Source organism: Hydractinia symbiolongicarpus, chromosome 10 (genome assembly GCF_029227915.1).
Source record: "Hydractinia symbiolongicarpus strain clone_291-10 chromosome 10, HSymV2.1, whole genome shotgun sequence".
Taxonomy (NCBI): Eukaryota; Metazoa; Cnidaria; class Hydrozoa; order Anthoathecata; family Hydractiniidae; genus Hydractinia; species Hydractinia symbiolongicarpus.
The window spans coordinates 13,933,102-13,956,867 of record NC_079884.1 but is presented as its reverse complement, the minus strand read 5'-3'; the positions used below and the strand labels follow the sequence as shown (position 1 = coordinate 13,956,867).

Here is a 23,766-nt window from a genome sequence, read left to right as displayed (position 1 = left end):
AAAATGTGCGTTCGAAAAAGTACTCGAAGAGGATTCGATATTTACCTACCTTTTCCTATCGTAATAACTTAAAAGGTTAGAAAAAATAATATACTGAAAGTTTTTGCGTTCTTCTCCGTTCTCACTCAATTATTAACAAAACCATGCTTACAAAAACAGTTTCGTACGAGCCACGCAAAGGCACTGGAGACAAAGGTGATTTACAGTTTTTTTGCACGAAAATTCAATATAGCATAAAATTCAAAAGTCACTACCATAAAAACCATGAAAAGGTCCTGGGGACGAGGTTGATGAGATCCAGACAGGAGTCTAACCTGCTCGCCTCATTGGTATTTTTTCAAATAGGCATCTAGATCGTAAAACGAATGTATTCTTTTTGAAAACGAAATAAAAGAAAAGAAGATATTTTAAAAAAGTTATTATTTTATTATAAAAGTTTTATATTTTGACGATATTCGCCGCTGTACGAAGATGGTCAGTTTTGTACGAGGATGGTCACTCTCAGCGCTACGGCAAAAAAGCCCAACTTCGTACAGTGAATGACATCGTACGGAACAACCCAGTCAGTAGTTTAGGGAAGCAAATGATGTAAACAGTGCTACATTTCTACATTACGTACAGTAGCAAAACTTTATCAACTTTTTGTCGTTGCTTTATTGGTTTTATATGCTATTGATCCTCTGTAGAAAAAAGTTGAATTCAGATTCTTGCTGCTAAAGAGCTTTTAAGCTCTCCATTTCTTAAAAATGATCAAATTATTTTCGCTAAAAAACCAACAAACAGAATCCAATAGGAGTGGCAGTGGTGGGAAGCGAGCTTCAGCTGCACAGCTAAGGGTTCAAAAGGGTGAGTTTTTAACACTTAAACTTTCTATTAACACTCTTAAAGCTGTTTTTCTGATAGCCAGCTGGCTACATTTTTAACAATCAGGAACAACGAATGATCAAGGGATACCTCTCTTAATTGAGGTATATTTAAAATTTTTTACCTGTGTGATCCTTAGTTTTGAGGAAAGGTTGCTTAATACCACTGAAAACAATGGCAAGAGATCGGCCTCGAACTAACTACTTCTTACCTGGACCAACGTGACATTATAATCTGGTCATATATTTTCTATAATTTTACCATCTTTGCTTGCTATGAAAATCTTTGGGCTATGTTTATTATTTCACAACTATCATGTACCATATATGGGGTGCTATTCTGGTAAATACCTGAATTACAGGGATCTCTTAATTTGCGTTATTCCAGACTAAGCAAAACCCAAAAAGACTTTTCCAGATCAGGGTGTGTCGCACCTAGTTAAGAGAAAATCGCTTAGTCAAGTAATTCAGCTCCACAGGAAATCAATTTATTTATTGAATTAGCAAAGAATAAAACCTTGATTAAGCAAACAAGCTTCATTGGAAATTACATTAATAAGATTCACTTTCCATCTGATCAACCATTTTTGATAATGCACACTCATAAGTGTCACAATGAAGACTCAGCCTGTTACACAGTTATTGTATTATTTTACAGATCTTTAATTCAGTTCCACTATGGAAAATTTGGAATACCTGACAGCGAAAGTTTAAGGTGTCACAATGTTAGTAATTCTGCTCTGCAAAATATTGCAATGCCACCTGATGAGACTGAAAACTAACTTAATCCTGGTCACTAATAGTATTGCTATTAGAAAAAACACAATGAAAATTTGTACCTTCAAATGTGACCTGGTCTTTACACATTAAACTGAAGAATTTGGTTTGGACTATACATGTATAACTACACAGAAATTTTAATGTCTGGTTAAGGTGAATTTAAGTCAGAATTTTATAAAATTTAATTGAATTGAATTTTTAAAGACCTTAAAGACGTTGCTAAAATTGAATGTGCTGTAACCCTAGGTGCAGAAAAATTAGTTCCTGCAAAAATTATTGGAAAACTCACTTTCGCAAAATTTCCAAGAATCAAATCCTGCATAATTTGTTGTTGTTTTTATTTTTGAAAAACAATTTATATACACTTAATTTTTTTCTTCCAATTTACCCAGAACGACATGATATGTGAATTTCATATTTGGCAGTCTCACATAAAAACACAGATTGAAAAACAAATTGTAAATCTAATCTAGAAAAAATTATTTCTTATTGAAATTAATACATGCGTTGATGCTGACAATTTTATGCAAATGCCAGTTATTTGACACTCCTGGAAATCAATGTCATCTAGATTTTGTGACTGCTGTAATTTTTTGTTATAGATTTATCAGAGTTGCAATTACCAAAAACTTGTCAAACTGAGTTTCCAGATAAAGATGATTTATTAAATTTCAAATTAACAATTCAGCCTGATGAGGTAAGCCATTTTTGGTAAAATATATAAAGAGCCTTTTTACAAATTTGTCCAGGCAATGTTAAATATACTGATTTCTGAAACCGCATTGCATCAGTTTTTTTGTGAAAAAATGCTATATAAATCTAGTCATCTGCCTGCTTTTCTTTTTGTTTGCAACATAAGACTCAAATCCTTCATAGAACGAAACGAACTTGTAAGCAAGAGCCAGCCTGAGTTAGTCCAAAAATTCAAGCAACAGGGGTTATAAAACAGCAATAATATACAAATTTCTTTGTTCTAAAGGTCATACAACATTTTATAGCAACAACAATTATAAGCAAAAAAAACCTTCCAAATAAGAAAGAAAAGGCAACATTGAGTTTCAACCAAAATTTTGTGAAAAAGCGTGTATGTGTCACAAAGTATGTTTGAAGGTCCTGCTGGATAATTTCGTTAGTTATTTGTTTCCCTTATTATTAATCTAAAAATAAAGAAAGGTCTGCGTTGTATGTCTATTATATTTTTAATTTACTTTTTCCTTTTTAGGGTTTTTATAAAAATGGTCGTTTTATATTTACATTCAAGGTATAATTACTTTATTTATTTTTGATAGTTTGTTGTGCCAATTTAAGCCTTGATTTTTGTAAGTTAAGGTAACCGACCCTGAGCACAACTTGGTGAAACATTTAAGGGAAAAATAAAGTACCATTAGTAATATGTTAACTTCTAGCATGCATTTTAAAGAGCCTAATGCTATTGTCACAGCATTGTCAGGCGTGTCTTTAAGAAACAGTTTTAAATTACTTTTGGAGAAGAAATAATTGCACAAGAAAAAGATTGCCAGGGGTAGCATTTTGCAATTTTTTCTCCTGTAATTCTAGAGAAAAAAATGAAATTTGCAATCTAATTTTTCTGTCGTTGTTTTGTAATAAAAGGTTTAGGAAATCCCTCAATTATTTGTATTGAAAGAAATTCTTAAAGAAACAAATCCTAATAACCAAGATGAAAAAAAATTATCAGGCGATTATATGATAAATTCATGGATCATTGCTTCAATTCGTGATTTTAAATTCCGCAATTTCTTGACACAATATCATACTCGCAATCTTTAACTCCGCAATTTATGATCTTTTCGATGATGAAATCGCAATCTTTTCTTGCGATAACTTTTCGTCCCTTAAGGTACTGTCACATTCAGTGTTATAAACCCTGCCAGGATTAAAAAGAGTCAAAAACAACAGTTTTAATTTTTGTGTTTGTTTGTGTGTTTTAATATAGTTTGACATTAAAACAAACAAACATAAATGTGTTTATATTTATGCAGGGTACATATATAATTTACATATATAATCTAGATTTTGCAACAAGAACAAGTATAAATATATTGGCTGATAAAAATACAACGAAATATAAAATTTTTAGGTTGGACCGAATTATCCTCACGAACCACCAAAAGTAAAATGTGAAACCATGGTATAGCAATATCTTTTTACAGCATCTAGCTTATTCACTCTCTTCAAGTGGATTTTCATGGAAAGCTAATCTTTAAACTTTGTATCCTAATTTTAGGTTTACCACCCAAATATTGACTTAGAGGGAAATGTATGTTTAAATATCTTAAGGTAAACTTTTACTCAGATTTGAGAATTTTCTAGACGCGAGAGGTTTTTTCTTTCGCGAATGATCGAAATTTTTACCTTGAAATTTTTCGTTGGATTTTAAAGTGTTTTTCTGGCTATCTTGGGGATGAGCTGCTACTTTTCAAAAAAAATTTCGGGTAAAACCATAGTTTTACCTCACGAAGACACTAAATTTAACCCCCTCTCCAAATTTTATTCTTTCTGAGGCACTGTTAAGAGATAAGATAGGCGTTTAAGGGTCAACTATTCATTTATTTTCGTCCCCTATTTTGTGTGGAGATAAATTCTCACGCGTTTTTTTTTCTACTTCACATCTAGAGAGGACTGGAAACCAGTACTTACTATAAATGCTATAGTCTATGGTATACAATACCTTTTCCTGGTAAGTCTTAATATTTTATTTCAATTTTGTATTCTTGTCAAATGGATCGTTTCGGTTTGTTAAATTTGACGTTACATTTGCTAACGAATTTTTTGACATTTTATCGGCTTTGTAGAAATCCTTTTTTTTTTAAAAAAAAAAAAAATTTTTCTCGTTTTTTAGGAACCAAACCCAGACGATCCTCTAAATAAAGGTAAAAGGAAGGAAATTATTTTTTGATTTATAGATTTTTTCACATATCCAGTTCCCTAATTCCGGCCCCAACAAGGAAACAGAAAAAAACAAAACCTATTCTAATCAATACTTTGGGGAACATATTTTCGCGGTTAGCTGTAACTGTTTTTTTTCGCGGATAGAAACATTCCTGTTTCGGGAGGAATATAAACCAACTCCTTGGTTTGACTCAATGGACATACGTCAATAATCGTGTTCGTTATAGACATAAATTCAAAAAACATTTTTTTAAAAAAGTCAACTTCAAGCCCCCACTTTGTATATTCCTTTATCCTATTTTGTTAGCTTACCTGCCGCTTATTTTGTTCGCCGACCCTGTTTCAAATTGTCGATTTGGAAAAATTACAGGGCAAAATTTTGTGGTATTTTAATTTTGTGAATGGCTTACTATGAAAATTTTAGCGGAAATATAATTTCAGAACATTGTTGTAAAATCTGCGGAATTTAGTTCCCGCGAAAATTATTTCCCGCTGGTAAATGTGAGCTAAGAATAATGTATTTTATTTAAACGAAACAATAAATTTGCTTTTAGACGCGGCTGAAGTTTTACGTCAAAATCGACGACTATTTGAACAAAATGTTCAACGGACTATGAGAGGAGGTTACGTGGGAAGCACGTATTTCGAACGTTGTTTACGATGATCATATTATATAGTAAAAAAATGTCTTTTTGAATGTTAAAGGGTCAAGTGATGTTAAATATCCGGAACCGATTTACAGGTGACAACGTTTGTTTGCTTGTCGGAACAAACATAATGAAAAGAATATATAGCACGGTTTATTCTGGTGACACATGTCTTAGTTGTCAGGGATACGGAAGAAATTTGTTTTTATATATATTTATAAACTGTTATAATATTAATTTCGCTTTTTATGGTAAGCTGGAACGTCATGTCTTGAAAATATTGTTTTTTAACGTTGCACTTCAACGTTAATAAACACGCTCAGTATTTCTCATAGCTGGCTCAATATTTTCTCATAGCTGGCTTGATAATTCTCATAGCTGGCCAATATTTTATCAAGTCAGGAGAAATTAGAAATTAAAAATAAAGTTATGTTGGTTCTGCGAACTGTCGCAGTTGTTAAATACCTTTGCCTTTCCCGTGTGTGTTTAATATCATTTTCTACTGGTAGTGGGCAGGAAAAATGAGATAAACAAAACATTCCTAGTAGTTTAGCAGTTAAATTTTTTTCGCTGTCCTTTTCGGTTTTGATTGTTGGTTAGAATAGTAATTTTTTTTAATAATAATGTTAGTTTAGTTAAGTTGAAATTTTTCAAAAAAAAGAACAATTTGATGATTTTGTCCATGTGCAGTTTGCTGCTAATAAATTAAATTCCCGTTTCACAAATATCTGAGAAAAATGCGTTGGAATGAATTCTCGTCCCTAGCGCTTTTTGAGATAAACCTTGGCGTTTATATTACAGAGATCTGAGGACGAAATTGCTAAAAATTGAATTAAAAAAAGAATTTACACAATGTGATATTTTTTCCTAACGCTTATCTTCGTTAGTGATCACATTTGGACGACCATTAAGGTTTATTTCTTGGTTGTGTTACAATTTTTTCAAGAAATCTCTATGCCACCAACTTTGCCAAAGTTAAATGTTTGATTTCGGCTTTAAAGTTGAAGAAGTTGTTAAAAAGAACTTTATTTAAGGTCTACTTTGTGATTTGCTTGACAAGCCTCAGCATCACAGTAGTTTTCATCTCACCTGCATGCACCGTACTGTATATTGTAACAAACAAAAAATTAGCAGAATCTTTGGACCTATTATATATCATTATGAGTCGTCTGGCACTTTTTACAACTATCTATAGCCTAACAGGATTTAATTATTCTATCCGTGCCATTTCTTATTGTTATTGAATAATATTTTCTGATATTCTATGTAAGGACACGCAGACGCAGGAGATGAATCCTGAAGAAAGCGCTCTTATCAAGGCGTTCCTAAAGGACGCTTGCTAATTCTCATTAAGCTTCCGACATTTACATTACGAAGTCCACATTTACTTCGTATTTGCAAATCTATCTTGTATTCGCAAATGTTTTAAACGAGAACAGACATTTTATCCTGTTTGCCACTCTCGCTCCAGTATTTTTCCTGTTTTGACATGAGATATCAGATCAAAAAGGCGTTAATCCTATGTATGACTTGTGAAAACAGTATCTATTTAAGGTTACTATTTTTAAGGTTACTATTTTGTTTTTTATTCTGCAATTTTTATAAAAACTTGCTTGTTCGCAATTTTTCCCAACTATTAAATTCTGCAATCTCTTCGTCCATAAAATATTTATTCCCTTAAGGCAAATTTTCCACATTGAATTTGAAGAATCTACACAGCGTTGTTGCACACACGCACAACTTTTGTTTTAGATCAGAATGGTGACATGTATGCCTTTTTTTTGAGACATCCCTATTTAAAAGCTGAGATAGACTATCATACGCAGTCATTCAAACATGATCCTTAAAATTATGGAATTCTATCAGAATTATTAAAAATCTTTTTCACATTGTGTTGTTTTTCACAATCTTTAATTACTAATAATTACCATCCTCGTCCACAGTACGCGTTATTAATACATTTTCCAATTTTGCGTTTTTGTTCATCGGAAATACAGTATTATGTTGTGTCGGGAAAAAATATAAAACTGTTCAAAGAGAAAATAATAAATGTTTTTCACCCAATGCAACCAGAGCATAAGAAAATGCTTATTGTTCATTCTCGTCCCAGGGTTCTTTGAGATTAAAAAAGTTTATCACAAAGTGTAGTTTTGGGGTGGAGAATGCTAATTATCAAGAATTTACACAACGCTGAGCTAAAAAAAACACGCGAATTGTCGACCTTATTTTGAGGGGATTTTAGCTTCTTGATAAATTTGGGCTGCTATAGCCCACTCCGTAAAAACGGTTCAGGGGGCTAAGAGACCCTGGGGACGGGGATGACGATTTGTGATACTGTTACAAGAGTTTAATATTTGCACATTACGTTCAAAGACCAAAATTCGAAGCAAGTAGAAAAATTACCAAGCGCTAATGGCCACTGCTTCTGGAAAATCTTTGAAACTCCTACATGAAAAATGCCCTTGGACAGTTCCTATAAAATGGAAAAAGCTTGCGCAAAATATTTTGTAGCTTAAGTCGAACGAAATTACTTTTAAAAAAGCGTTCTGGAATTTTAATTTTAATAACAAGTAGCAGCTTATATGTAAAAGCAACATTTGTATAAACATTTTTTTGAGAAGCAGCGAGAAAGTGAAAGACTTAAATAGAATGTCTGTCAGAATCTTAGGACATCCTCGATTTTTTCCTGATTACTTACGGTATGTGAATTTCCTGAGTTTATTAACTTCCCTGATCCCATTATATTAAAAGTCATTTTAAGATTAAGGTTTGCCCATCACTTCGACTCTCCTAAAAACACAGTACTTTGTTGCGCAAACTTTGTTTGTTTGGAGAAGTTAATACCAAAGAATCTTCTATTGTTCCCTAAAGTTCGTGTATTATTTATTCCTAGAGAGTAAAAATATTTCTACGATAGTGGGAAAATAATAATAATAAAATCTCTTTAATAATAGCCGTATTTTGTCTGTCTGTCTGCGAGAATAACGTCGTATTACGGAAACACGAAATGCGTGATATAAAGGACGGGCGACCCCGTGGATTTTTCCACGGGTAACCGGCTATACTCTATTATAATAGCCGTATTCCGTATGTCCGTCTCTGCGCGGACCCCCGCTGAGTTAGAAAATGATGTTACGGAAACACCAATATCAAATGCGATATATTTTTATCCACTTTGTTGCGACGGGTAAATATAAAGGACGGGCGACCCCGTGGGTTTATCCACGGGCAACGACTAGTCTCTTTAATAATAGCCGTATTCCGTCTGTCTGTGTGTCCGCGAAAGCCGTGTCCCGTAACGGAAACACGAAATTTTTAAAATACGCACGAATATCAAATGCGATAAATTTTTGTCCACTTTGTTGCAACGGGTTAATTTAAAAGACGAGCGAACGCGACGGGGGCGACCCCGTGGATTTCTCCACGGGTTAACGACTAGTCTCCTTAATAATAGCCGTATTTTGTCTGTCTGTCTGCGAGAAAAACGTCGTATTACGGAAGCACGAAATACGTGATATAAAGGACGGGCGACCCCGTGGATTTTTCCACGGGTTAACGGCTAGTATATTATAATACCCGTATACGTCTGTCTGTCTGTCACGCAAAATGGTAGCTTAGCTGCGCAAGTAGCGAGACGCACGCAATGCGTTATAAAAAGGACAGGGGGAACCCGTGGATTAGTTGTTTAAATTGAGTGAAATGTTATCTTCTAATTTCATATAATTTACATCTTAAATTTAATACATATAAAAGTTATTACAATATAATATTATATCTCAAAAATTCTTATAACTACTATGTGTGCGAAGAAGAAATTCGTGTTAATGTTCACACTACACCTAAAATCGAATCCCCTATGGCACACAAAGCATACTCTTACATCAACTTGTTTCAAATTTGTCTTATGAATTTTCTTTATATTGGTATTATTTGATACAATGATAGAAAAAATACATTTTTCGTGAGGTGAAAGTATATATGTTTGGTAAAATTACTTTGCAACATGAAAATAATGTCAACATGAAAATATGGCGAGTAATCAAATAAGCGGCAGTGGCTACTTAGCCGAGCCGAGATATTAAAGAGACGTTTGTGAAAATTATTTTTGCTTGCCATGCGAAGCAAAATAGAAATAATCAAATATAAAAAATTATTATTTTGGTAAAATATATACATAAAAGTAAAATCTTATGCAACAGCTGTATTCTTTTTAAAAAAAGTTAAAAACTAGTAAAGCTGAAAACCCTGCGAAATATAACCCGTAAAAAAAGATCAGTCATATTGTATCACTTCTTTTTACGCCCGCCTTTAAAACCAACGCTACTAAGGTCGGGCGTAAAAATTGAACCAATAAGCCATCTTTTAAGAAGTAATTTATTATCAACTTTTGTGCAAAAAAATTGAACATCAATCAGTAAAGAAAACTTTCGTCGTACAAAAAAGTTGAAAAAAAAAATTCGTCAAGAGGAATTATCACTCCTGGCAAATTTGATAAGCCTTGCTTTTAGGTTCATACCACGTGAAGAAACACTCTTCCCCGTAGGAGCAGCCGTTTTCGGAGCTGATGAAGAGGAAACAGTGCATGTCGGCGATTTAATTTCCGCAGCTTTTCTTATGATAGTAGCCATGTCTATTTCGTCGTGTGGAAAGTTCTAATGGAAAATAGTTAAGAAAAGGATCAATAAAAATAGTTTAAATTATCTAATTAACTAATACTTTTGCAAAAAATCAAAACTTACAGCTTATGTGTTAAAGGAACTATATACAACACAAGGTGCTCAGATTTTTGAGGGTTAGTCAAATATATAAAAAGGTTTATTCAAATATTCATTCTTTACTTATTCACCCCTCTTTACGTCCTTGTTTGCTCAAATTGGCTTCTGGCATGTACTCCGAGAAAAAAATTGGGATTTTTTTTAAGAAAGCAAAGTACAAACATATATTGCTGAACATTGCTGGCCTTTTTACATATATTTATTTACATCCTAAATTCAAAATAAGAGTGCTAAAGTAATCCTTGGTAAATTTTATGAACATGCTTCGTATACAACTTCGTACCCATTTACCTGTATTAACTTTATAGTTTTAGCGAAATCTGTTGTCAAAATCTGATCACGAACCAAACTAAAAAAAAAGGTGGAAATGTGCCAACGAGTGAACTTTCGTCGTATCTTAATAAAGCTTGTTACTGAGACCAGTTTCGAAGTTCGCCGTAAATGCTCTAAATCGCCTGCTGAATCTCTGCCGAACGCCCGTCCCCAATAAACGCCCCTGCCTGAAATATCGGAAAATTTAACAACACCTGGTCTCTAATAAGAGGCTGTCTCTATCAAACGGCGTTTATTGAGTTTCCTCATTTAAGCAATTTAGGGGAAATACAGACAAGAAGGCTTTTTACCAGCGTTTAATAGAGCATTTACGGTAGTTTAGTTTTTAACTTTGCGCACGTGGGCTGTGTTTTTTAATGAAAACATACTTATTAATATTTTTCTAAAAGAAAATGCTGCGAACGAAACTCATCGTCACTCGATTACCGACTTTAGGGTTCTCTAAAGGTGTTCTTTGTATGGAATGTTTTCAAGGAGTGTTCTCTGTTCTTTGGATTCAGAAACGTAAAATCCGCGATAATTAACCTGTCTAAAGGTAATTCTTTAAAGCCTACACATAGTGATTTTATTATCTTGCAAAAGTTTGCAAGTCTACAAGAAAAAAGCAAATCAACATTCAGCTGAACGAAATTCGTAAACAAGCTCCTAAAACCAAAAAACGATTTACTTACATTAACATGGCGCAGCAGACGTACAACAGAAAGTCGAATCTATTTGGATCTGCAAATAATGAATCCCACAACCTGATTACATCTAAATGACAAATGGTAAAATACTTTAATGGAGGTGGTGAACAAAACAATTATGATCACAAAAAAATAATATACCATATTTGAATACAAATAATAAAATATAAACGTTCACTTGATCGCTTATTTAGAAAAGGCTTGATCAGAAGATTCCATTTCAATGTCATTGGAAATGCACTTGAGATAGTTCTAGATCCTCTCAGACACATTTTGACATACAGCGTATCAAAGCGAAACAAAACCCGCGAAATTTAGAAGAAAAAAGCTCTTCCGTATGGTCAAGCTTATTTCATACACTTTCGTCATAAATGCATCAGGAGAGGATTGCCTTTGAGAATTAACACGGATCGAAAATGATTGCTTGTTTCCGTAAAAATAAGGTCATTGTTCTATATTTTTGCGGGAACGCATTATTGCGAAAACAGCACAAAATTTGCTTATCAATCTTTTAGAGGTTAAATAGTCTCCTTGTGTAACTCAAAGATAAAATCAACTCCATTGTCTTTCCTGTCAACAAAACAATTTTTCTGAGAGCATTCGACATCAACACGTGGAAAAAAAAACAGACCTGGCAAGTTGAACTCTTGCGATAAAAGTAAAGTGATCCATCGAAACGCAAAAAACTGTGGCTTCATCTGCTTTGATTCCTAAAAAGTAGGTAACATATCGTTCCTTAGGCATTCGAAATAAAATAATGAACAACCAAATTTTACATTCTCAAATCATCTAAAACTAGTTACCAGGTCCTTCCAAAGTTCGCCATCTTTAACTTGAAGCAGACATAGTAGCTTGTTCATATCTTGTCCTACATAAAAAAATATAAAAATAACGAACAACAATCGAAAACCTATTCAACAAGACATTTTCTTCGGTTTATTAAATAGAGCACGTGGGCAACCTATTTTAACGCGAAAAAAATTGTCTTACGGAAACACGAAATGTGATGTATAAAGGACGGGCGAACTCTTGGAATTATCCACAGGCTACCGACTATAATGATGGTTCTCATCTGTCTGTCTGTTACGGAAACACGAAATGCGATATACAAAGGACGGTGGCTCCGTAGATTTTTTCACGGGTTGACGACTAATTAATATACCAAAGGTAAATAAGAAAATAATAAGATTACCGATTCCATGTGCGGAGTCATCTAATGTTTTAATGAAGTTATCTCGTATCTCACCCATCAAATTTGTGAAACAAAAAAATGCGTCTGCTTCTGCGTGCTCTAAACAAAAAAACAAGTTGCAATTCCAAAAAACTTTACGTACAACAAACCACCGCAAAACCTTAGATCTATGCAGCATTTGTTGGGGCAATTAAGGCAATTCCACATAGGTGACATTCCTGATGTAGTCGTTTTTTATAAGTAAAGAAGGCAGGTCCGCTCTGTGTGAGTGCCAATCACATCACTAAGTTTTCAGTCCTTTTTGGCAAAAAGATATCTAACATGATTGTATAACTCTTCAAAACAAAAAATTAGAAAATAAGATACCTTGCCATTTTAAATCAGGATCCGACGCAAATGTATAATACAAAGGTCCTATGATTTCATTCATACCCTAAGAAAGAAAAAATTATTGAAAAAATGCGGGAAACGCACGTTGGCACAACAAATTAACTTGCTTTAAACTCTGTGCGGTAGCTCGTTGGTTCTTATTACGAGGGTACATAAATATAGCTAAAATCCGCGGAAAACACTAAGAATAATTTGGACACGAAAAGTGGTCTGTCTGAAAAAAGTGGTATGTCTAATCAGGGTGAAAAAAATTTTATTCCCAAATCACGTGTTTTTGAAGAATATTACATCCCTCACATTTTATAAAAGCATTCCTCTAAATTATCCTTCTAGCTGCAACACACCGGTACAGAAGAGCATGTTTATCTTGGAATAAATTAGGCTAACGTTGCCTCGATTAACCCAAACCTGTCTATAAATTTATGCAGCAGAGGATTAGGTTAACATACACCATACCTGAACGTAAGCTAAACCGGGATTCAATTTCGCATAGATAAATAATATTCTTTCGACAACCTGAAATCATAAACAAAACATATTGACTTTATAACACCAGTGAGTTTTATATCAGTGAATGAGAAAGAAGAGAGGCTAATCTAACCTGCCAGTGGGCTTCTTGACCTTCAGGAAGGACAGTATATTCTTCGTTGTTATTTTTCTTTTGTGTCACCTTAAAACAACAGCGATAAGTGATTAATTTAGTTGCGATAATAAGTCACTTTCTGGATTAATTTTAAATTCGAAATTAGCACGCTACGTTAAGGTGGATTTCCACTTAAGAAAAACAGAAAGAATCGGATTGGATAGTTGTCATCAATACTATTTTCTGTTCCGATACGTTTGAACCCAAATAAAAAGTCGAAATTATTATAACTTTTCTTGCGAATAATCAAGGCTAATAAAAATAGTGTTAATCAAGTATTATTCTTGTTCCGTTCCATTCTGATTCTTTTTGGTCTGAAGCGGAAATTCACATTTGTACAACGGCCAAAGTCCACGCTTCTAAAACACGCCTTTATATCAATATGGAGCATTAGTAGCTGTAAAAATAAAACAGAATTTTTTATCTCAAATGACAGCTTTTAACAATCTAAAACCACATTTGCGATCTTTCTTTGAACAGAACATTAAAACAGGGATTGTTGAAACTAACAGACGTAAAATATACAGCACTACATTGAAAGAAGAGATTATCATAGCAATTAATTTTAATAAAAAAAAATTATCAACACACATTCCGCACTCCCCCTTTACTTGTTCCAATGGTTGATGACTCCAAGATACATCTTTCAACTCGCTTTGTTAACGTGGGAAGAGGTCCGGGGTCATCTAAATAAACAAAAACAAACACCAGTATTCATTAAGGCTACTGTTGTACAGCACGTGTTAGTACTTAAGCTGTCACGACCAGGTCAACAAATGTTTTCACAAAATTTAACTTACGCAGAAGATGATGAATCGAATACGACGTCGGTCGTTGGAAAAACGAAATGTCGGGTAATAAGCGTCTAAACAAGAAATCAATTATGGTTTTGTGAACGGAATACGTGGATGATGGATGAATAAAAGAAAAAAAGTAAGGTGTTATCTCTAAATTGATTGTTCATAAGAAGAAGCAGAGTTATTAGTGTTCCGGCTTCACACACATGCTATTAATACAAAGTTCTCCTTTTCTTAGTTATTTTTATTCCTCCTAACCCCATATTTTTTACGCTTGAATTAGCAACTAAATTATAATTTAAATCAGCAACTTATTAATGGCCCATATTATAAAAGCAAACAAAATTATAGCAGGATCAAATTTTAGGAGAAATTCTGTATTTTAGGAGATGATGTCAAAGTTTTAGGAGAAAATTACTAATAATCAAGCCCATTTTTGAATACTAGAGGTGTTTAATTCAAATTGCAGTAAATATGTAATATATCAGACCTGTTCCAAGACGAACAAATGCTCAATTTGTAGCCACATAAAACGTAATAATAAAAAGCTACTATTTAAAAATAAATTGATCCCACCATAAAAAAATTTAATTCAATACTTCGAGTCCAAATTTTAGGTTATTCAGAGATTTAAGGAGAGCCTTCGTTTTTTTAGGTTATTTATAGGAGATTTTAGGGAAGTGGCCACCTTGATGAAAAACATTCCATGAACAATTCCAACAAAACCACAAAACGTGAAACACTGGGCATGAGGCAGATGTAAACTATCAGACTAACCTCACATCTCGATCGATTTGTAACAATATTTCGTTATCTTTAAAATATGTGATCCACTGGCTGTCAGGATTCATATTCAGTGGCTACACAGTAAGTAAAGATGAATTTATATAAACATTTTTTATTACCTTTTCTTTTCTTTTTTCCATAGTAATATAATTCGTACAAAACTTAGATATCTGGGGAGAAACCAGCCCTGTCCCCCTCCAAGACTTTTCGCAGGCTTGTTCAAATTAAATCAAACTTGGCACACTTTTAGTACGTTACAAAAAAAACAAAATGGCAGCAATAAATTTTGCTTGCATCAGCAATTTTTTGTGGCATCATCATAAGCTTGAAATTTCTTTAAAATGCCACTATGTGCTAAAAATTCAATTACTTTAGTTCTAAATCTTTAGTTCTAAATCAAATATTCTGTTTGAAGTTTCAGAAAGCTAAAAAAAGTTAATTAACATATTTTCCAGTTTTAATATAGATTGTATGAACAGATGCCAAAAATTGCCCGAAAATCCAGTTTTTTTCAATTTCCAGGTAAAAACCGTAAAAACATAAGAAATATAAAAATATAAAAAATATAGTGATATAAATTTTTATTGCATCAGAGGTTTTTGTTTATTTATTCTTTTTATAAGTTGTAAATAAAGCAAGGCTACTGAACCTTCACTTCAAATGTCAAATTTAGTTAAAATAGCCTTGATTTTTTTAATAAACGTCTACTTGCTTGTGTTATGGTATATTGCCTTCATTGCGTAAATTGTTAAAGTCCTTGGGATTCTTGTTGGTATTGATACCACTTTAAATTTATCATAAACAATTATAAAGTTAATTAAATTGCAAATAAATGCATTGAATTTCCTGATTTATGCCAAAAATCATTCAATCTTACAGATTTTTTTTTTTTTTTCTAGTTTAAAAAAATATTTTCAGCATTATCAATCTTACATGGTCCATGTTATCATCTTCCTTACTCGAATCATCTGGGTGCGTGACAATTTCTTCAACATAATGTTTGTAGAGCGACCTACGAAAATAGATGAGTGATTCTAGTTGTAATATAATACACAGAAAAAAAAATTAAGAATATCAATCAATTGTAGAGACCAACAGATGCATTTTTCCAAAAAAAAAAAAATAAATATGGGAGTGGCTGTTTAGTTTAGATCACATGTATGATTTAAAATCCTCCCTATCTGCAGGCTTTTAATATATCAATTACAAGAACATTTGCATGGTAAAAATAAAACATCAAACATTAAAAAATGTATAGTGTGATTAATCAAATATTAATAATAAAAAAAAGAAAAAGAAAATGTAAAACACAAAGAATTTTACAATAAAGCAAATTTAGTACAATAGCTTTTATTTATCATAAAAGTAATTAAATTATGAAATTAAAATGTCACTTTTGCACGTGAAACAAAAGAATAGCCTAAAAACAGCTAAAAAAATGTTTAAAATTTAAAACTGCTATGAAGTAAGAATCTGACACAGAATCTTTTTAAAAAAATGGATGGTTTAACAATCCATGGTGTGCCTCGGGCAATTGAAGGTTCTAAAATAAAGCGTTTATTTTGGGGTGTGGTTGTTTTACTGATGACTATCACAACAAGCATATTTCTTAAAAATTACATCGAAGCTTATTACAATTACGATGTAATTACAACAATATCAACCAAAGGTTTCAACAGGCTAAAGTTTCCAACTATTTGGGTTTGTAATGGCGCATCGCTTGGTCCTAATGTGAATTACAATAAAATGCCACTAGAGGCAGGCTTCCAGAGCTTGATGGATAATTTTACATTTTTCTGCATGTTCAATGAAAAGCCATGTAAGCACAATATCAGAAGACCTCACGGTTACTTCAACAGCTGCATGGTTTTCAATCCTGAGGGAAAAGCAAAGCAAACACAACCTCTTCACAGAGGTGGTTTGTTTTTGCACATTTTCGCGAATACAAGCGAACATTATCATAGAAAAATAATGAGTTCACATATAAACAGTGAGCAAAACAATGGAATAATTCTGACAATAGTGGCGCCTGAAGTATTTGTCAAACCAGATCACTCGAAGATAAGATTGTCTACAGGAACTACAACCATCATAGGTATAGCTAAACGTCGATATAAGCGTCTTCCTCACCCATACCCTTCAAACTGTACAGAAGATAGTAAAGAGTACGACAAGTTTCCAGGTAAATACACAAAAATTGGATGTTATATAACATGTTATGCACCAATAATAAAGGAAAAATGCAATTATACCATGGAAGAATGGAGGTTTATAGTAAATGGATCATTTCAACCAACTCACACAGTAAATTGGAAATGTGTTGGATATTATTATAATAAGTTTCTGCAATATGGGATAAACAATTGTCATTGCCCAATACCGTGCGAAGAGGACAAGTACAAAGTCACAGCAATGTCAGTTGTTCCATGGCCAAGTGAACGAGACAAGACTGCATACATCAGAGAATTCTCTAAAGTCTATCCAAATGAAGTGGTTGATAAAACCTTTATTAACAGACATATTGCACGCATAGAATTATCATATGATACATTCGAAGTTGTAAGCCTTGTTGAGCATGAACGATACGGGATTGGAAGCCTCTTCTCAGATTTTGGCGGCATAGCAGGAGTATGTCTGGGTGCATCTTTTATTTCAGTACTAGAAATCCTTCAAGCACTATTGACTATTGTGTACAACATGTTAATACACAAACAACAACCTAAAAGTAACCTTGGTAAAGATTAAAGTGCCAGAATTCCTCTTGATGTTTTCTATGCATTGGTCTTGTTTTAACTTTTTAAATATTCTCGAAAACCAGAAATATATAGATGTTGTTGTATATGGTATTTAATCAATAAATAATACTGAGCTTCTGTGATTTTTTTAAACATTTTGTGATTATGCTTGTAACTATGGAGCTTTAAAAAAGCAAGGGTCTAAAAAAAGGAATGTAGTTTATTTAAAATATGGATATTTGTTTGTATAAGAGTTTTTATGGACAATGTATTTCATAATCCACACAATCTATCTTCCTTTTTTGTTATAATTATAACATCAACTCTTCTGATTCCTAATAGTGCTCAGCAATTGCCATCACTATTCCAGTATTAGTGATGGCAATTGCTGAGCACTATTAGGAATTAGAAATAAATATCCATATTTTGAATAAACTGAATTCCTAGTCTCGTCCACTTGTTAAAAAAGTAGGCAACTAAATCCCATATCCCGTTAACAATTTTTTGTTAGTATGAAAAAAGTAAGATTGAATATAAACTAGATTTTTTAATTATAAAAGTTCAATGGAGTATTAAAAAAATTTGATTTTTGTTTACAGCTAGCTACAAAATAAAATCACCTTGTCATGGACAGGACACAAAACAATACTATAGGAAATCATCATCTGCAACTTTTGCGTTACAATAACTAGTCTTTTGTCTTAAATGATAAAATTAGAAGAAACTTTTACAACTAAAACTAATAATCACAGGCACAAGGTGGTCACAGTAAAGCACAGAACAAATCTAAAAAGCAATTGTTAAAGGTTATTGGTAATTTGTGGGGAACCAAACAATAAACTTGTTGCGAAAAATGAAAGCATTGCGAGCTGTTTTATAATTTATAACAAATATCTTGCTTTATTTTACACATCATTTAACATGTAAAATCGCAAGAATATTTAATTACACAGCACTTTGCAACTTTACATAATCATTGTCAAACCTACACACACTATCCCTGCAAGGATATAGCTGCTTTCTGTTTTGTTTCCAGGCATTTTTATTCCCTTCAGGCAAATATGTGATAATGGAAACTTATTTTAATCAAATTAATTTTGTGTATTTTATTTTTTCAATTTTATTTAGACCTGCCCTGAAAAAAGTGTTTTTAAAAAATTATAGACATATTTATCAGGCCACCCTTACAAAAATTATTTGTTTGCTGTTTTCGACGAACAGTTGCAATTTCTGGCCTGCAAAATTTAGGGCTGGTATTTTTTAACACTCTTTTTTTCCTCGCACTTTGCCGAATTTCCAATAAAAGTTAAACTACCCATCCAAATTATTATCTTTGTAATAATAGCAATATTTTTTTCTGTTGGCCAGAAACTGGAAATTTCCAAGCTGTGAATAACAAATGTGAAATGTATTTTATTAGACTTTGCTGCAATAGACAAAATCCTGTGAATTATCCATGGGTAAATGACTAGTTATATAAAAATGGCCTCAGGTATAGGCTTCAAACACAGCATGCTTGGATAATTTTTGAAATCTTTTATCATTAACATAGATTTTGAAACATGTAAAAAAAACGTTTAAAGATAACGCTATTTAAACAGTTAAAAACAACAATCAATAACATAATATTGAACATAGGGGCGAAATTTTACCTTTGTTTCTCCAAAAGTATACTCCATTCTGATCGGTCAGGTGGGAGGTAGTATAGTAACAACTAAAAGATTAAAACAAAAAAATACAAAATAAAAATATTGATTATCTGATGGTTTTCCGCAATAAACAAAATACTTAATTACACTCACTTTCCATGCCAATGATCTTAATGATGGTTTGTCTGGAATTCCTATAAAAAAAAGACAGATGCAATTTATTTTACTTCTTGCATTAAGGGTGTTTTAATTTCTAACTATAAATGCATGTTTTTCATTTTATTCGTTTCAATGCAATACAGGATTCCAAAACTTTGAAAGTGATTTTTAAAAATATTTAAAATATAATTGGTACCTGACAGCATATTGTTTTTAAAATATATGTCATGTTTATTGATTTATTTCAATCATGAGATTGGTAACAGAGCCTTAAATAATAGGGTTACCTGCCACAAATAGGGTTACCTGCCACAAATAGGGTCATGTGCCACAAAAAAAAAGATTGTAGTTACTTTAAATTATTTAACAAAAAAGTAAGGTCAGGCAAGCTTCAAGGAAAACAAATATTTAAAAAGCAATATTTTGAATAAAAAAAAGTGGATATATCATTATTTAGAATTTATATCTTGCAAATCTTGTACAAAGTACCTTGAGATCCCTCAACTCAATTTGAAACTTAATTTGAAAATGAAGACTAGGAAGAAATTAAAGATGAAACAATGTTGAAAACATTGAGATGTATAAGAAAAAAATTGTTTTTGCAGTATATCGGAATTATAAGTTTAATATATATTTCAGTAAATGCACTAATAGTTAATCTTCAGAAAGTCATGTTTTAGTAACTAAAAAAAAAATTAAAAATTGTTTAGCAATAAATTTTTTACATAAGTTTGTATTAATTTAAATTGCAGGGTTGTGTTTTAAGATCTGGTTTTTTTTTTTTAACTTGGGCATTTAATTTAAAGGGTGGCTGTTTTAGTTGGGTGTTTAAAAGATCTTTTGCAATAACCAAAATTACCTTCAAAACAAAATTTTCTACACTTTTTAATGTCAATACGTGGTTCTTTTAACATCAGTTCAAACTGTTCCAGCCTAAAACAATAAAAATAAAAGTATATTTTAAAATATACAGTACAAGCAGAAAGGGTTATGTAATATTGTTTTTTCACATTTATATTGTCTTGTATAGAAAATGGAAAACGTTAGCGCTGTTAAGTTTGTAATCAATGTCCTATATGATATATTGCATTATAACTTGACAATGTCAACATTCAGCCCAGGACTTATCAACAGACTGATTTCGCCTCTGCAGGCTTAGGCATGTGAAAATGGAGGGTGTATGATCACTGCAACTAAAGTATCGATAAACCTAAGTTTAATGTTTGAGCATGTCTAAGTGTTTCACATAACTATTTTTTGGCTTACAAAGTTTAGAGCAGTTTCAGCTTCAACGATATGGTTTTAAACAAAGTTGTGGGAAATTTATTTTAAAAAAGAACATTGCAACTTAAAGTTGTTCACTTTAGAGTGAGCAATCACATCCACACACCTGATATCATTTCAAGGTTCTCTAGATACAGTTCTAAGGTTCTCCAGATACAGCCTGATCAAATTACATAAGTATGACTCTGCTAATTTTCTTGGAACTTTTGAAGGTGGTTTAAGTCATGATAACATTTAACATTACAGTTGACAATAGCTATATATAATCTGTCTCACCCAACACTTCTTAAAACATGTGGGAAATGATTTCTAAATGGATGATCACATTTATAGTGTGGTAAGGTTAACCAGGACTGCAGCAACATAACTAAATTAATTGGGCAACAGTCATAGTGTCTTCCATTAAAAATATGGATTAAAGAAAAGATATGCCCAAAATAGGTTTTTATATAAAAAAAATTGGATCCCCGTGTTTCCTTCTAAAATGACAAAAAAGATTTAGGGAGCATAAAAATCACTGTTCATTCCAATCTTTATAATGTGCATACTTCTGTCATCACACGAACAGAGTTTGAGACAAAAAGAATGTCATATTATATAATAGTTACTACTTCCAAAGGAGCCAACATTTTTTTCTTTGAGGGGTAACCTTTACACACTGATATGAAATAACTTGGGCGCCTTATTTCAATAGATTTGTTTGTGCTAATTTAAACTTGTTCTCATGGCTTTGACCCATGGCTGGCATTTTAAAACAAAGGAAAATAATAATAGATGGTAATTATTGTGGGGAAACAACAAGCATAGATAGATGTGCATATTTTACATATCTAGCCTCAAAAACATCAAGGTATGTGCCCTGTCTATTATTTCCAGGAGGGGCCATGGCTTAGATGGGGAGTCCTAGAGTATTTAATTTTTATTTTGAGCTATAGGTAGATCCAATTAGGATCTGCAGTCTACCAGACAACTCCCTGCAATATTCAACGGCCCACACAGTGTCCCATTCCCAAATTCTCCTGAAGGGCTATGGTAACATTTACTCGCCCATATTGAATCCCGCCAAGGGGAATCAAAGTCAGTTATTCTGACTCTGTATAATGTCTAGAATTGCAACAAAATAGGGTTAGTAGGGTGACTCTAACAATAAATATTTTAATTCTAACTCTTTAAATTTACTATTAAAAACAAGCAAACAGTCAGGGAAATGTTTTTAATTAAGCTGTACAGCTTAATTTGGATGTCAGCTTAATTAGGATGTATGATACCGTCTAATTAATCATTTTACAGCTTAGTTAAAGTGTACAAAACCTTGATCGTCAAAAACACACATTTAACTGAAGTTTAGCATCTATCTAACTGAATAAATCCAATATTTACGTGCATATAAACATCTCCAATACATTAGTTTTTTGGTAGCACCCCAGAGATTGGCTAAATTTGAAATTTAAAAAATGGTTGCTTAAATAGTCTGCATGATCATGTGACGTGACATTCTAACTAGGATGTAGTACAGCTTAAACAGACTATCACTAAAATGAACCATTGTTTCTTTTCATATCTTTTGAACCCAGGGTGCTGAATATACCATTGTTTTTTTTATAATGTAGTGGTCAAACTGACAATATGAAAGAGCAGCAGCAGTGATTCTGCTAACATTTACATTCTTTGAGAAATCGGGGGAAACTTTTTCTACCTCCTAATTTAGATATATGTCACCTAATTAAGCTGCATGATACAGCTTATTTAGGAGATCTACAAATTAAGCTATACAGCTTAATTAAGAGGATTTCCCTGACTGACAAAAAGAACAACAGACAACAGACTTGCTGAACATTTTTCAAATTGTCAATATAGATTAATTATTTAACTAGTTGCTTCATTCTTCTAATAAGATCAGTATAATAGCTATAACTAATTGGTAGATCAAAAATTGTCCTTTTATTAGGGGTTTTTTACAGCTAGCTAGCTAGCTAGCTAGCTCGTGTCATTCATCATATCATCCATGCCATGCACCAGTGAGCTGTGGTTATAGCTTGTTGGTTAGCAAACGTACGAATAAAATTAACTCCTGGATTCCTTTCTTTTTTACTTACAACGTGTAAAGTCGTTATATTTAAGTATATATCTCCCTAAAAACTGGACAAAAAGCCAGCCAAAAGTAGACGAGAAGTTCATACCTTTGCTTGTAAGACGCCATCTTTGTTTATGGTTTTTGTCTGAATTCCCGGTAAGCGAAAGCCAAAACTGGCACAACAGCCCTGAGAGAGGTTCCTTGGAAAGTTACCCAATCCTTTAGGATCAAACGGGTTGGGAGAGGAGAGGATAGAGGAAAAATATTATTATGAGTCAATCAGGGTTTATTATTTCTTGAACATGTTAAGGTATAAGCAATGTTTTCAGAAGATGCTTTACCCCACCCTCGTCCCCAGAGGGTTTTTTGTCTTTTTGATGAGGACGACGAAAATATTTTCTGACGTATCATTATGACTTTACTTTCCGACGTATCATATCAAGAAGACCATTATTGCGAAACAAAGTGAATTTTGATGTTGGACATTTCTAAATTGCATGCAGCAAGGAAAGAAAAGAAACAAATATGCTGATGCAGCATGTAAACTTTAATATCACATCCTTGACGCTTTTTTCTGCAATGCAAGCGGTCCATGACGCATATCTATTTTCCGCTACCATGGCTTCGCTTGTTGTGGCCAGGACTATCTCGTATAAAAGCCACGAAGCCATATTTCCTGAAACCACCTAACAAAAAATTGACTGTGATATGTTCAAATCACAGATTTCTATCTAGTCTTGTGATTTATTTATCCAATTTATTAAAAGCTAGTTTAGGTTAGCAAAACATCCCGATGTTAACTTCGCAACGACGCTAAAGTGGAAAATAACAGAATTTGTTAGTATTGCCGAGTCCATTTTGTGGAATAAAGTTTTGTTTTAAATTTTCCTTCGCTTTCAATTGAGCCTGAACCTTATACAATGCTTAATCTTCCTTTAAATTTGTCCTTCTTGTCTCCAGGATCTCTTTGCTTCTAAGCCATTATTACATACGATCCATCGCGTTAATCATAAAGGCTAAACGCCCTGGTAACAAGGTTGCATAATTGAATGATGGATGCCGC

At 32.8% G+C, this 23,766-nt stretch overlaps 2 protein-coding genes across 5 annotated transcripts; one reads left to right on the top strand and one right to left on the bottom strand.

The window, feature by feature from the left end:
* Positions 1-533: 533 nt before the first annotated feature.
* On the top strand, positions 534-5,496 carry LOC130612482 (NEDD8-conjugating enzyme Ubc12-like). 2 transcript variants are annotated; one of them, XM_057433802.1, is made up of 8 exons: positions 537-846; positions 2,246-2,340; positions 2,866-2,904; positions 3,742-3,792; positions 3,889-3,941; positions 4,278-4,341; positions 4,504-4,534; positions 5,108-5,496. In XM_057433802.1, the coding sequence occupies exons 1-8, from the start codon at positions 747-749 to the stop codon at positions 5,215-5,217; spliced, it is 543 nt and encodes a 180-aa protein (XP_057289785.1). In that variant the 5' UTR covers positions 537-746; the 3' UTR covers positions 5,218-5,496. The 2 variants fall into 2 exon arrangements, with proteins under 2 accessions (XP_057289786.1, XP_057289785.1); XM_057433803.1 differs by lacking the exon at positions 4,504-4,534 and having other exon boundaries at positions 534-846.
* A 3,394-nt stretch (positions 5,497-8,890) lies between these two features.
* On the bottom strand, positions 8,891-22,957 carry LOC130612169 (TBC1 domain family member 13-like). 3 transcript variants are annotated; one of them, XM_057433466.1, is made up of 17 exons: positions 22,810-22,957; positions 20,205-20,278; positions 19,340-19,380; positions 19,190-19,251; positions 15,736-15,814; positions 14,794-14,876; positions 14,020-14,084; positions 13,811-13,905; positions 13,178-13,246; positions 13,033-13,092; positions 12,553-12,619; positions 12,187-12,285; positions 11,798-11,862; positions 11,626-11,704; positions 10,980-11,061; positions 10,267-10,324; positions 8,891-9,852 (listed from the first exon to the last, which is right to left on the bottom strand). In XM_057433466.1, exons 1-17 carry the CDS (start codon positions 22,827-22,829, stop codon positions 9,661-9,663), a joined length of 1,290 nt encoding a protein of 429 aa, XP_057289449.1. In that variant the 5' UTR covers positions 22,830-22,957; the 3' UTR covers positions 8,891-9,660. The 3 variants fall into 3 exon arrangements, with proteins under 3 accessions (XP_057289449.1, XP_057289451.1, XP_057289450.1); XM_057433468.1 differs by lacking the exon at positions 22,810-22,957 and adding an exon at positions 22,726-22,745; XM_057433467.1 differs by lacking the exon at positions 22,810-22,957 and adding an exon at positions 20,736-21,248.
* Between the last annotated feature and the right edge of the window lie 809 nt (positions 22,958-23,766).

Bases quoted from the DNA above. Each gene is read 5' to 3' on its own strand.
- LOC130612482 (XM_057433802.1), top strand. From the start codon at position 747: ATGATCAAATTATTTTCGCTAAAAAACCAACAAACAGAATCCAATAGG. The intron at 2,905-3,741 runs GTATAATTACTT...TAAAATTTTTAG, and splicing joins GTTTTATATTTACATTCAAG to GTTGGACCGAATTATCCTCA. The intron at 3,942-4,277 runs GTAAACTTTTAC...CTTCACATCTAG, and splicing joins GTATGTTTAAATATCTTAAG to AGAGGACTGGAAACCAGTAC.
- LOC130612169 (XM_057433466.1), bottom strand. From the start codon at position 22,829: ATGGCGTCTTACAAGCAAAG. The intron at 14,877-15,735 runs GTAAGATTGATA...CTTACTGTGTAG, and splicing joins AAGATGATAACATGGACCAT to CCACTGAATATGAATCCTGA. The intron at 11,062-11,625 runs GTCTGTTTTTTT...TTTGTCATTTAG, and splicing joins GCAAGAGTTCAACTTGCCAG to ATGTAATCAGGTTGTGGGAT.